The sequence below is a fragment of the Ornithodoros turicata genome, chromosome 6 (genome assembly GCF_037126465.1).
Source record: "Ornithodoros turicata isolate Travis chromosome 6, ASM3712646v1, whole genome shotgun sequence".
Taxonomy (NCBI): domain Eukaryota; kingdom Metazoa; phylum Arthropoda; class Arachnida; order Ixodida; family Argasidae; genus Ornithodoros; species Ornithodoros turicata.
Genome location: NC_088206.1, coordinates 35417011 through 35431637, shown reverse-complemented (window position 1 = coordinate 35431637; position 14627 = coordinate 35417011). Strand labels below are relative to the sequence as shown.

Sequence of the window (14627 nt, the reverse complement as noted above, 5' to 3'; positions counted from 1 at the left end):
TAGTTATGATGAGTGAGGAAATTTGCCTAAACCTATGCTAGATCCACCAGAAGTCTGCATTTCACATTTTATTGATAGTTATTCCTACTTGGAGCAGCCACCACTTAGTGAGTTCCTAGCCCTGTCAAAGGAGCATGTATTTTTTAACACATCAGGTAAACATACTATTTCCCAGAAATGTCACGCAAGTATCTCCTTTGGGAAGCATGCATTTCCTGAGAAAACTGGTTTACAACAATGTGTGCAGTGGCAGTAATCTTTCACAGCTCCGTCTGGTGTGTCGTGACATCAGATCATCCAGTAATTGTTAGAGGTTGCCAAGAAATTTCCGCTGCAGCACAGGAGCAACGCTTCATACGTGAGACAGGTGGTGCCACATACAACCACAAAAGAAAAGAAAAGGAAGGTATGTGATGTGGTGTCACAGACCGGCAGCCGAGAGAAGGAGCTTTTCTGACCAGTGAGATTGAAAGTGTGCATGTTCTTCTTGTACATTTTGTGAAAGTATTTATATCCCAGGGCTTGTAATCATAATATCTCCTTCTCCTGACGTATTCTTTTTTGAGCCCATCCATGCTCCTTTAACCACAACGTTGATTTACTACCATGCAGCTGTGTGTCTCTCTGCTGCATACCTGGCTAAATTACTTCTAGAATGTTATTAAATTACATTACTCATTACTGCAACTGAAATGTAATGAAATTACATTACAATTACTACGAAAAAGTAATGACATTACAAAGTCATTACTTTGCCATTAGTGTCATACATGTTCCCGAGTTTTGTGGAAGGCACAAGGGACAAAAACACAAAAGTTGACGAAACTTGCCTTCCCCGAAATTCGGAGAAATGTATGCTGACAATGTAACAGCAGTTAGCTTGTACTCTTCTATTTGTCTCTTCCACATGTCAGGCTACTTCGAAAAGGGGAAAAAAATAAAACACTGTCAAGGAGCCCGCGAAGAGGGAATCACACACGTAACATGAAAAACGGTTAGGAGCAACTAATAGTTACTCGAACAAGAACTTTCGTGCAAGAGACTGCACTTCTTCAGGTTACATAACTAAGTGCGAACATAACTAACATAACTAAGTTCTTGTTCGAATAACTATTAGTTGCTCCTAACCGTTTTTCATGTCAGGCTAGTGTGCCACGTATGACGTATCGTTCCACAATGTAGAGACGAAGGTGACACAAAGTATGACGACAACAGGAAGATTTTCTCGAGGATGGGGCCTGCAAACAATGGTTCTCCAAGGCTACAAACCGTTGACCTGAATAACGTTTGTTTGTGGGTGCCCTAACTAAGGCAACTGGCTCATCGCAGGGAACTCACGTTCCCCGTGCCGATTGAGTGCGTCACCGTTCATAGTGGGCATTGGAATTCTTTTAACTCACCGGTCCCCAACTCTCTGCCAAGTGCAAACACAGGACACACACTCGATTCTCTTGTAAAAAGTAATGAGTAATGTCATTAAAATTACTGCCCAAGTGTAATTACATTACAAATTACATAATGCAGAAAGTAATGCATTACATTACAAATTACCAGGAAAAGTAATTCATTACATTAATGACATTACTACCCAGGTATGCTCTGCTGCAAACACTGTGCATAGTAAGGGCTGTAGAGGAGATGGTGTTCGCCTACATAAGTTCTATCGGCAACGTCGTGGGGCGAAGCCTGCCCTCCGCACATCCGGCCCTCCGGGAGATTCCATCATTGCCGATCATTATGTAGATACGTCGCAGTGATCTTCCACAGACAGCAGTTAAAGGTGCTTGTGTTCAGGAGCCATTGTTCTTTCAACAATTGCCATTCCATTCCAAGCAAGTTCCATTGCAACCTCCGGTCAAAACAGAGACAATGTGGTAATATCAGGTTCATTGCGAAGTGATCCTGACGAGCAGGAACTGGCATTCGACGTGGGAGAACCACACATTAGGATTTGCATGCCAGGATGGTAGAAGCTTTACAGACGTAGGGGAGATGTTGTTACTCTACATGAGTCCAGATCGGAGATGAATGGAATGTCCCAGAGTGTCTGATGTGCTAGGGAGTCTCTCAGCATATGGCCTCACTCCATGACGTCACCAACTGAACGGTCGAGCAGCATGTTGCAGCAAAGATTATTCGATTATATTTTTGCTTATTCTATTCATATTCGATTTGAACTTGAAAATCGGTATTCACACAGCTCTACCAATATACATGTTCAGAGGAACCTCAGCTGTGGTGAGTTACTTAGACGTACATCTTTTACTTTAACTTTGTGTACACCAGAACTATTTTGTGGTGTACTGGAGACAAGTTACTTGTGCAACAACTACTCCCTGCTTATAGATGTTTTGAACACGTTTCTGAGAACCCTTGGACTCATCTATTGGCATCACCACCTTCTACAAATCTAACAAATGTAGAAATAATGCACAGATAAGTAACGTAACAATTTTCGTCAAGTGTGTGCTGCACTAGTAAAAAGACTTGGCCTTCTACAGCTGCTATGTGGGCAGTGCATGCATGGAAACAAAGAAACACAACCTAAATTTTATAGCACTGCAAAAATGAGCCACAAAAACATACGTACAGAAGAAGAGATATACACCTGGCTAGTGTATGTCTGTACATGTACATCATCCCCCAGGTCAGGTGTGGCACAATTGCTGACCAATATTTAGGACTAAAAAAATTCTGACTTTGCAATGCTTCGGTCAAAACTAGTGGCTTCATCAGATCTCCCATACAACCAATGTATGTCCACTTCCAATATTTCAGACCATTCGTATGCACTTTGTCCCAAGCTTGCTTAGCTTCTACCACCTCCCAAAAGCCAGAAGCACTGCAGAAGAGTGTGTTTCACAGCCCAATATTTCAGACTGCTTTACAAAGGAATTTGCCCCTTGGGGCATACAGGAATGGTTGAAAGTTGTTTCTCTTTTAATGTCTCTTTTAGAGGGCATTTTCCAGTATCCAGGTCATAAGCACAAAAGCAAAAAGTATGGTAAGCCATGCAGGAAGTCACAAAAGAGAAATTTAGTAGGCAATTGGGAACCATGAAGTCACCTGTGTTCATTCAAGAAACTCACCTGAATTAGAAAGAGCTTCTTCCTCCTCTTCCACTTCTTCCTCATACACCTTGCGCTGCCTCAATCGTTCCTCCAGTACCTTCTCACGTTTCTCCATCATCTGTTGTAGAAGCTGCTCTTTTAGCCTTCTACGTTTCTGCACTGTCAAGTGGAAAATTGGCGGTGTGATAAGAACACTAGATATTACTATACTAGAGACAAGATTATGTATGAACAAAGTATTAAAATGCAAGCAAGCTGGTGCAACGATGTTGAGCTTGAGGTGGAGGCAAGGACAGGAACACAAAACACAGGTAGACAGGGCTGTCTACTTGTGTTTTCTGTTCCTGTCCCTACCCCCACCTCAAGCGCAAGGAAATACCATCAAGATAACGTAACAAAAAAAAACTCAGGAAAAAGTTGTCTAATTCTCATTGTTTATGTCGCATACACAATATAATGTACTTTCCACAGGCAGGGATCTGCGTACTATAAAAATCACAGAACAGTTATGGTTGTGTAACGCGAATTTGAGAGACAGCTGTTGTGGGTCAATGCTGACACTTTTATTGCTGCTGTATGAAGAACTACTTTAGAGTGAAGAGTACTGCCTTGTGATCTGTGAAGTGAGTGGTGATGCGGTCAATATTCTTGAGGAGATCTCGATTTTGGAAGACCAAATCAATGCAGGTCTTTCTCGAAGTCGTATCTGCCAACCTGGCAAACTAAAAATTCGGGGGACTGCTCGCGGCACGACAGGGGGGACGGGGACGGTACCCCTTGGGTAAGCATTGATTTCGTGCACTCAAAATAGCATTGCCACAGGCTGTAATACGATTCCTCACGTTGTATGTACCCACTATCGGGTGGAGCTGCGGCGCACTCTCGTTGCTTCTGTCAACCGCAATTGCGTAGACTCATCTTCTCAGGCTCTAATATTGTATTTTGCACAGCTGCAGCCACTTCACTAATGATGCAGGTGGTGTTCGTCCGACCGCACCTGTAGCACTTCACTTAGTCACGTTTTGGGAACATCTTCCGGAACAGCGGTCACATGTGGTCGCTTACGCTCTGCGGCTGGTTGTGGTCAACCAGAAAACCTGTGAAAAGGCACTTGGCACGTATGAGGAACACGTGCAAGTATTTTTTCTGTTTGGTGGGCGCCATCGGAGGAGACGTAACTACTGTAAGAGGCTGGACTGACAATGGCACGATAGCACGTCTTCTCGAGAAACACGGACACAATGAAACACACGATCTGCCGCGACCTCCAGCCATGGATGGTCATGCTGCGAAACACGTGTTACGGGCTGTCTAACTCTTCAGGAATACGTTTGCACAGCTTTTAAAGGAAAATGGAGCAAAAATACCCCAATTTTCCAGGAGATTGGAAGATTGGTCCGTACTCAGGAGACTGAACGAGATTCGGGAGTCTTCCGGATAATCCGGGAGAGTTGGCAGGTATGCGAAGTTGTTATGACCCATGTTCTGGTGGCGAGTTGCAACATCAGTGCTTCTTGCAGACCGGTGATGAAGTTCGTGGTCTTTGCGTCTATGCTAAAGTCCCCCAGCAGCAGTATCGGCGATGGCATGTGGACTGTTAAGGCGCAGGTGAAGTATGTTATAACTGGCGAAACTGTTGTGGTGGGGGCAAAGTAGGCAGCCACGATGATGTGTCTACTCTCAGATTGCACCACACACATCTCACCCACGTCTTCACAGTCAGCAAAGGAGTTTTGGGGTGAAGCATTGGCCCCATTTCGCATGTAGATGGCCACTCCGGCCACGTGATTCTTGCAGTCACACCGTGCGGCACAGCTATACTGAAAGCCTTACACCTACGATGGTGCCGACCGACTGGAGACACGATGCACACAAGCAGAAGGTGGCAAGGTCGGCAGTTGGAAATTCTCGTCGAAGCAGCACATGGCAAGTCAATGGCAGCGCTGTGAGACCATTCTTGAACCACAAGCGATGGCACACCAAGCAACTGTACCCAAACAGGTTCTCCCTGAATTGCCTAGTGAAGCCCTTCGTGGCTTCTTCAGCTTTCGCTTGCCTCTGACACTTCTTTGCCTCCGCTTCAGCGGCACATACTGCAGTGTCTTACCGCTGAGTCTGCCTTGCCTCAGCTAAGCCAGCACGCACGTTAGCATCCTAACATCGCACTCTCTTGTTTGTGGCCTTGGCTGCACAACGATCTGGGTCTTTGAGAGCCCTGTGCTCCCATTCACGTTCTTGTGCCCGCTGCAAAGTTTGTGCATAACACTATCCTCGTCGTCACTAATACTGTTTCATTCTAAATAATATGCAGGATACAATGTACCCTCTATGCTGAACACAAAGTACCACTGAATTACTATAAACAAGGAGCTAAATGTCCCTCCTTCTGTGGACACTGACGCCACGATCTCAGAACACGAGGCACTAACAGCTATCGCTGCAAAATCGTTTCAACAAAATCGATCAAACAGGAAAGGCCTTTACAATAGCCTTCGTAACCTCACTGTGCCTCACATTTCATGAGAAAAAAGTAAGAGGACTTACCTTGCACCTAAGTCAAATCCCAATTACATATTATTCCTATACTACTTCAAACTAAACATTCTTTCACATTAAATAGCCTAAATTACAGAGTCCAACTGTACTGGCAACAGACACACTCAGCAATGTAATGCACACACTGTAACATGCACACTAACTCAACCTAAAAGGGAATTTTGTTAGGTACCTGGTGTGGAAGACGGACTCTGTTCTGAAGGTTGTTCAGCACATCTGTAACGACATGTACGGCATCCATTCTTATGCGCAAAATAGTAGTCCTAAAGGTAGTTAATGCACACTAGACAGAAATCATGCCTTCAATTTACATTACAAAATCACTAAACAAGGTGGTTATAGCTGAAGTGAATGGTATCCATACAACAGAGTTCAACATAATAGGAAAGTTCCATCACATTTGTGAGTCAACAAATTTCAGATGGAATCAATAGAAATATGTTCATTTTTTGATGCAATCGCGTTACACGTTCCTCTTTTCTCACTACTTCTAGCACGTATGTAAAAGTTAAAGGTAAATTATGTGGGCAGATGGGGGCACAATCCCAATGTTTAATGATACGGAACACAAACCTACTGCTAACGAAACAGTGATTTGGTTGAAGGGTATTTTTGTACAAAAGTTACATGCTGCATGGGTGCAAATATTTCAGCTCAGAATCAAAGACTGGTATGCTATACTGATACGCAGTTAATTAATGCATGAGATCCTTTAAATCAAGCTTGATAATTCATTGGTTTCATTTGGACAGTTTTATCACCCTTAAAGGCAGCTAAATCCCTTGTTTGATCCCTCCTTATTTATTATTATACAGGGTGTTTTTTTAGCCTTTACAGAATTTTTATAAAAAACTACCAGAGCAGCGTAGATGTCGTTTTTGTATTCAGTTCGACGGCCAGGCGGACATCCTCTCGAAGAAAGTGTGCAACTACAAGGTGACTAATTACCTAAAATTCGTTCATTGACTTTTTAATTAGGGGATTTTGGACAAAAGCAAGGTAGCAGATTGAGAGACTATCCTAATTGCAAGCCCTTTCACGTTTAAAAAATCCGGAAACACGCACGTACGTTAAAATATCCATCCCCAAATTTTGATATGCAAATGAGCCGAAACCGAAAGCGCGACGACCGGGAATGCAGGGAGTAGCGCGCTCATTTCACGTCAGAGGGCCACGTGATTCGGAGTGATGGAGATGGTTGGAGTAGGTGACGTTCAGCTGGCCAGATAGCTCAGATTAGCCTCCGTCAGCGAGGGTGATGCGCTCCTCAGGTGCGCCTTTTCGGTTTTGCCTCATTTGTATACCAAAATTCAGCGACGGATATTTTATGGCAAGCGCTCTTTTTCTTGATTTTTAAGATACGTAGAATTATATCAACGAGGATTGTTTGCCGTTCTGTTATCGTGTTTTTGCACGAAATTCCCTACTTAAAAGGTTAATTAATGAATTTCAGGAAACTAACCATCTTGTAGTTACATACCATCTTCCAGAGGACGTCCACCTGGCCATAGAACTCCACTGAAAAACGACATCTATGCTGCTCTCATAGTTTTTTTATAAAAATTCTGTAAATTATAAAAAACACCCTGTATAATTATTTATATTATCATTATTATTATTATTATTATTTTTCCCTACCACTCCACCAAACAATTACTATGTTTACAGAATAGATTACATCTATGCTGCATTGATTCTCACTCATATTTTTTGTATCTTGGCATCTGTACTAATTTTCTTAAGTTTTGACCTTTCTTTGGTACCTCTATGACGAAAGTAGAAATGATTTGGGAGGTTGCACAAATATTATAGAAATTCTGTAGTGTTTTCCAACTACACCAAGACTCACACTATTTGTCCACATAAGAGAAAGAACAGAAGTTGACAAGATGCACGTGCACACCACTATGCACTACAGCAGTCAGTATGTTCCCTTTGCTATCATGAACCTGAACTGAGAGCATCGCTTGACACACAGGTGAACAGAGCAAGGATCGACTATTTCCCTTCTTTCCTCCTAAATAGGAATCCCTCCTAAGTGAAAGAATTGGCTGCATCATTAAGCAGTGTGCCAAATGCATTTAAATTTGAAATGTGGTAGCTTTATAGACCCATTACTCATGGTAAATTTTTGGTGAAACTGTTTTTAAATGCTATTACATTATTACTGAAAGCACAGGATTTTCAAGTCTCAGGTATTTCTGCATGTGTTAAGTGAATAAAAGCTCGTGATCCTCACAAGGTTTTAGTGGTAAAAATTGATGCATAGGATGAAACACAGAACGTTTCATCTTAAGAAAAATATTTGACCACAAAACATGTCAATTACTTTCTTACCTATCTTTCTTACTCTTCTCATGAGAGGAAGCATGTTTAGTGAAGCGCTGCATCAGGTCACAAATTCCTGGCGATGCACTAATCACCAAAGGCCCACCACTCAACTGAGGTGTCACTCCAACCAGATCTGTTGTCAACAGCTGCTCTTTCAACAGCAGACACGTATTCCCCTGTGTTGCCTGTTTCTCATCTGGTGTGGTCTGCTTCTCACCGTCCGTTGAGCTGCATTTTTGTTTACCAATACCTTTGTCATGCACTCACAAGAGCACCCAAAATTGAGATTACAGACAAAAATTCAAATAACACTAGATATTTTCAAGAAAAACACTGACAAAACCACTTGCAAGGCAAATCCAATACATTGAGGAAAATACAGAGATGTAGCAGATTTTGCTGTTGCCAGCACAACTATAAGCTGTGTTGGTTTTATTATCTTTCAAATTCAAATTCAAAATATTTTATTTCAACACTTGCATAAGAGAACAATGTAGATGTGGGACTGCGAGGACAAGCCTGTGTTGCAATCCCATTATACATATACACTATGAAACTAAAGGCACGATAAATACTTGGACAGATCTTGTGGAACAACATAACTTACAGGGTGAAATGTTACAAAGAGAAAGATGGATTAAAAAAAGGAACGGAATGATGGAGGCAAAAACAGTACAGATACAAACATTACACACTACTATAGTACAAATACAGTAAAACCGACGCACAACGATCCCTCACGCAACAATATGCCCCGTAGAACGATCGTTTTTACTTTTACCATCAAAATATACATTGTGTCTATGCAGAATGGACACGTGCATAACGATAAAGTTCGCCATTCTGAGTAACTCGTACTCCCTCATGCTCGAGAACCAACTTTTGCAGCACGCTGTCTGGTGTTGCACCCTTCCGCATAGAGTCTACTTCTGCGAATTGTAGGACGCTGCGGGAACGGAACGCTAGGAGGACGTACGATGTACCCTTGCACCTTTTCGGTACAGAAGTCCCACACGGGAATTCAGGACTCCTTTCAGAGACGGTCAGTCGTACTCTGGTAACCTGCTGTTCACAACATTTCTGCTCCCACTTCCGGCTTTGACACATTATCTGTACCTCTGTCAATGATGGCATCAAGGCAGAAGAAACGGAAAGCAGTAGACATGGATATGAAGTTAGAAATCATCAAGGATTATCACCACGGCACAGGGGTGGTGTCCATCGAGCGAAAGTACGGCCTATCGCAGTCGACAGCGCAAGTACAAGGCGCAAAACGGTCCAAGAGCGTGCATACTAAAAAGTTGAAAACGCATGCATAAGTGCGCTTCATGCTGTTGATGTTCTCAAGAATTTTATTATGGAGCTTGCACTGCCTGCTCATTACGTCCCTCGACTCGGCACAGCTGAACGTGACGTTGTGCATATCTCCGATGGCAACCAAAGCAAGCAAGCTATTTTCAATAAGATATTGGTATTTTCCACCCTCTTTCGTAGCATCCGTAGTTAGCGTTGCTCACGGGATAACGCTCAGCGCGCGTCTTCCATAGGATGGCACTGACCTAGGTCAGCCCTACTGGTGAGATATCCCTCGCATAACAATTAAATTAGCGATAACCACCGATATCGCTGTACACTGGATTCACTGTAATAATTATACCACAGGAATATTATTCACAGTATCCGCCATTTTAAAGATCACGTTGCAAAAGAAAGGCTTTGAGGTGCTCTTTAAAGGAATACACGTCATTAAATTTCCTGACGTCTATCGGAAATGAATTCCAGATTGCAGGTCCAACGAAACCAAGCTCTTGCTTACCAAAGTTAGTGCGTGGTTGAGAGAATCTGAGATACTTGTCATCCCTTCTAAGCCAATATGTACAAGAGAAACAGGTTAAACGAACCGAGTGAGGAGTGGTCATCTCATAAATTAGATGGTGCATGAATATTCTAACCTTATCTTAAGCAATGTATAGACATCCATGACTCAAAGCAGTGGAAAAGTGAATGTGATAGAGCCTCCTGGCTGAACATTTAGAATTAGACGTAAGGCTCACTTTTGCATAATTAAGAGTGGATGGAGGACGCTTCCATAAAAAGCCCACAAACTTCTAATCAGTAGCTTGTATATATATATATATATAGGACAAATAGGTTAATATATCAGACGGCTCCGAAGTTGAATAAAAGTGAAATAATAAGACTTGGACTACAGATTACAGGAACGTTAACAAAAACTAATTTATTTAATGGACAATTTAACACATAGATTAAAAAAAGAATGGTCGACGTTTCGACAGTGGCACTGTCTTCGTCAGGACAGTTTTTTGTCCTGACGAAGACAGTGCCACTGTCGAAACGTCGACCATTCTTTTTTTAATCTATGTGTTAAATTGCCCATTACATAAATTAGTTTTTGTTAACATTCCTGAACTCTGTAGTCCAAGTCTTATTATTTCACTTTTATATATATATATATATGTTTATAAGTCCCAAACGTCGCCACACCAGCATTGGACAGCTGTTTCGGCCTTATTGGGCCTTCATCAGCAATGCGTAGGTGGGCGACGTTTCAGCGAGTGACGTCGGAAGGTCACGTGGGAGGTGATGTCCTCCCGTCAGGGTGAGTAACTCAGGGGGGTGAGTTACTCACCCTAACGGGAGGACATCACCTCCCAGATGCGATCCGCTGGATATTGCAAATGGAACTGCCCAGAAAAAGTCCCGATATTGAGGCTTCAAAGTTTCGGGTATTCAACAGCTCACCAAATCAGACGCAAAGATTCGTGGAGAGGAGGACATGCTCCTGCCCCCATGAAAGATAGAAGGTCGAAAAAACACAGGACGGTAAAAAAAGAGGCGGAATCATTTTTGTTTGCTGCTTATCAACGTATGGTGGAATGTCACCTGCCTTGTTATCTGCGCGTCTTGTGCTGCACGCCGGTTTGGCGATAAACTGTTCTAGCTTCATGGGAGCAGGAGCATGTCCTCCCTCTGCGCATTTTTCCGACTGATTTGGTGCGCTGTTGAATACCCGAAACTTCTGAAGCTTCAACTTCGGGACTTTTTTGGGGCAGTTCCATTTGCAATATCGAGCGGATTTCTTGGTGGATCTGACTAAGTTCGCTACGGGCTCTCAAATTCTGTAAAAAAACGTTAGGTTGACTTGCAAAATTTTGGAGTTCAATTAAAGAAATTCAATTTATTCTAATTAAAATCAAATTAAAATATTTTTGCAAGATGGCAAATTCAGTTGCCACACAAGTGCCCTTTACCCCGTATTTTTCCGTCGCCTCGTTTTTTTATAAAGTCCGAATGACACGTTTTTTGAAACACCCTGTATAGCTATTGAGCACAATAGCTAGTGAGCTCAATGTGCAGTCACATAGCTTTGGCTATTTTTCCTTTGTATTTATACTTATGTATATATATACGTACGGATCAACGCATAGTAAAGCTTGGTAAAGCTTAAAGCACAGTAAAGTTTGGTAAAGCATAGTAAAGCTTTATCACCATGGTGTGCTGTGGTGAGACAATTGGCACTGTTGCATTCTGAATGACAGGCAACATAATATCAATCAGGCAATCATTTGTAGTGGAAAGAGAAGCTTTGCGTGTCCAGTGGTGTGTGAGTAAATATTCTATTTTCACTTTGGAATTTGTTATCAATTTTTGGCAAAGTGGGTTAGTGATCTGGAACAGATTCTATGTGTAACCCATACGTGTGCACTGACAAAATCGAGAGGTTTCCAGACAAGTCACAGATGTGATAGAGGGATAACTAGGAAGGTTTTGACATGGTAGAGGGAAGAACAAAAGCATGTGCAATTTCCATATCAAAGATGAGCACAATGTGCTATGTGCTATAGCACTTTCATTTCCAACTCTGGTTCTCCATTTCTCCACCATTCCAGTCTAAGACACTGCTGTACTTCTAAATGCCCAGAGCTTTATACATAGTTGTCTTTCTTTTGCTTCGAACGTGGTATAATGTATAATCTAGGTCACCAGATAAAAATGTAATAGTCACGTAATCAAGTTTGTATCAATGACTAAAGATCACAGTATTAAAAGGGGATCATTCTTTAAATGAATGCCTGCCTTGTAGCACACAATAATAAAGAGACAAAGCACACTGTTCACAAGCATTTTCGTTGGTCAGGTCTTGCTGTGAAAAGGCGTTATATCTAATTGTCAAACACTGTCATCTGATTTGTTAAAGCTGAATTTAGAACTTGTTGTAGCATTGTAGGAACTCAAAAAGCAACATTTAAGGACATAGGTGAAGGATACTGTGTGCCTTGTCAGTGCGTTTTCTCTGTCTGCAATTTTTGTATTGCCTTTTTCGAGTTTATACTTCAAGCATTGTTTTTCATCCATGAATTGCTCTCAGCTGGGAGATTTCATCAGATTAGATGTGACTCAACTCGTGCCTCTGACATAATGGGCACAAGCAAAGATAAAGTGTGTGTCTTGTGTTATGTGAAAATGTTTACAACATGCTCTCAGATGACCTCAGTAAAAGGACAGCATTCTTACAAAAAAAATCTTAGTAAGAATGGGCTATTGATACAAGTTTCTACCGAAAAGCGTGACCGATCATGTGCTTCAATAGAAACCTTACTCAATTAGATTAGTTATCTCAAATGAGCATAATGAGAATTTGATGGAAAACATTATGCAGGATGTGTGCTTTTGTAATAAATTTCTGATAGCTGCTGGTCAGTGATGAGTTGTGTTAGCATTACGTTTTGCAAAGACTTAGGGGAGAAAAGGACAAGGCTGCATGACGGCGCGTGTCGAACACTCCTTCTGTTTTCAGTTTGGCGATTAGCCCCACTAATTTTCCTCTGCCAATGCAGCAAAGTTAGTTTTCGAGTGAATGTGAGCTGGCAGCGATTGTAGTGACAGTTGCCAGCGCAACCTTTCTGTCCATGCTTTCCTTGTATTGATTAATATCAATATAAGCAATATTCCAGTCATAGGAGTAAACATCCTTCCACAGAGCAATGGGCTCAATATAGTAACCTTTCTTGAACACAAAACACAAGTGTGTGTTTAATCTTTAGCGGTTACATCAATATCCACGATTCAAATTATCAGCGATACACCCTACATTTCATTATAATTTTTTTGCTCATTACCCTTAAAGCAAGTGTCACAATGGAAGAGTCTAGTATATTTGTATAGCTGCATACCTGCGTAACGGAGTAAGTGAACGCTGCGGCAACATGTCAGTCTTCCCTCTCCTCATAGAAAGAAACTCCTTCAATGACAACCGAGGAGGATTGTGGTAAGGCAGGGAAAGTGGTGATTCTGAAATGCAATCATAAACTCGTCTACAGCTGTCTAGATATTGCCCAAGTGTTTGATTGCACTACCAAGGCATGCTGGCGCTAACTATTAAATGTTACTCTTTTGTTGTCACAAAAGGGAGCTTTACAACATTAGACAGAGAAGTAGAAAATACCATGGAGGCCTTGTCCACATATACCCACACCCGGTAGCACCCCTGCATGGTGTTTGATCTTAAAGGTTCTAAGTTTATTTTTTTCCTTATATGAAGAGACTTTCCAGTTTCATTAGTGATTTGAGAACTCTGCGGCAGAGCTAAATACATAACGTAATTATCTTCACAGAAAGAAGGGCAAACAAAAGCAAAATTATTTATCAGTTTTAAATGACAGTTGTGTCACAAAGGTGCTATTAGTATAAAATTGCATATGAACGAATCCTAAACTTTTGTCACATACCTCTAATCATCCGCTGGCCTTCAGAGTAGATTTCCTGCAGCTCTTGTTGTGCTCTCTTGGCAGGCTTCTTTGAGCAACATCCTGTTTCCAGGTCCCCTTCCTGTTCATCTTCCGAAGAGGACTGAGCCATTCTTGCAAAAACTTCATCGAGGCCCTGATGATGCTCAATATGTTTGTCAATGGGACAGAACTGATCAATTGCCTCATTGACTTTCGATTCATCTACATCCCTTGTATCTTTCATCATGGGGCAGGGTCCGTGATCAGACGTCTCACATGGGCTAACTGAAGAGTCACATTCTGCTTGTGCCATCCATTTCTCTGATGGTGAATTACACTGAAGAGCACTACCATGTTCCCGGGACTCACATTGAGAATTATCTTTGCAGAGTTGATCTGGCTTGCCGTCACCCCAACCACAATGGTTAATGGAGTTGACAGGGTCAGTTTTTGCTTCTATTGTCTGTTCTGCCAACTTCGGTTTGCATTGAATATCAGTATTAGTGTCGGCCACAATATTCTCATTCAGATGCTCCTCATTGTTAACATGGAACATGTGGCCAGACTCAGAGCCTTCGAGACAAGAAGGAACTGGATGATGGCAAATGTCAGTGGCACCTGTTACATCTGGTTCACACAGTTGATCCGTTGGGCTGGACATCTTTACAGCAACGTCTTGAGAGGCTGTGGTGTCCTCTTTTGCATCAGATGCATGGAAGGCTTGTACAAGCATTATTTAGTCTGTCTCGAAAAATAGGTAACCTGTAAAACAGAAACCATCAAAGGGTGCAGAATTTAACATGTCACTTTATTTCTCCAAGTATGCATACTAAACAGTTTGGAATGAAATTAAATTGTGTTAATTTGGTAAAGCACACACCAGTTTATTTTGGTACAGCAGAAAGGACAGAGACGTGCT

The 14627-nt window shown here is 41.9% G+C and overlaps 1 protein-coding gene across 5 annotated transcripts in view; it reads right to left on the bottom strand.

The window, feature by feature from the left end:
- Positions 1 to 14627, bottom strand: part of LOC135396537 (claspin-like) — a 144418-nt gene that overhangs the window by 125600 nt on the left and 4191 nt on the right. For 4 of the 5 annotated variants that reach the window (XR_010423421.1, XM_064627570.1, XM_064627573.1 and 1 more), the window contains exons 2-6: positions 13709 to 14470; positions 13154 to 13271; positions 7965 to 8186; positions 5800 to 5843; positions 3090 to 3230 (exon numbers count right to left, since the gene is read on the bottom strand). Coding sequence is in view for 4 of the 5 variants with exons in the window: in XM_064627570.1 (XP_064483640.1) it covers positions 3090 to 3230; positions 5800 to 5843; positions 7965 to 8186; positions 13154 to 13271; positions 13709 to 14441 (1258 nt within the window). In the remaining variant the exon portion in view is untranslated. The remainder of the gene's footprint in view (positions 1 to 3089; positions 3231 to 5799; positions 5844 to 7964; positions 8187 to 13153; positions 13272 to 13708; positions 14471 to 14627) is intronic. The other variant, XM_064627572.1, reaches the window with a different exon arrangement.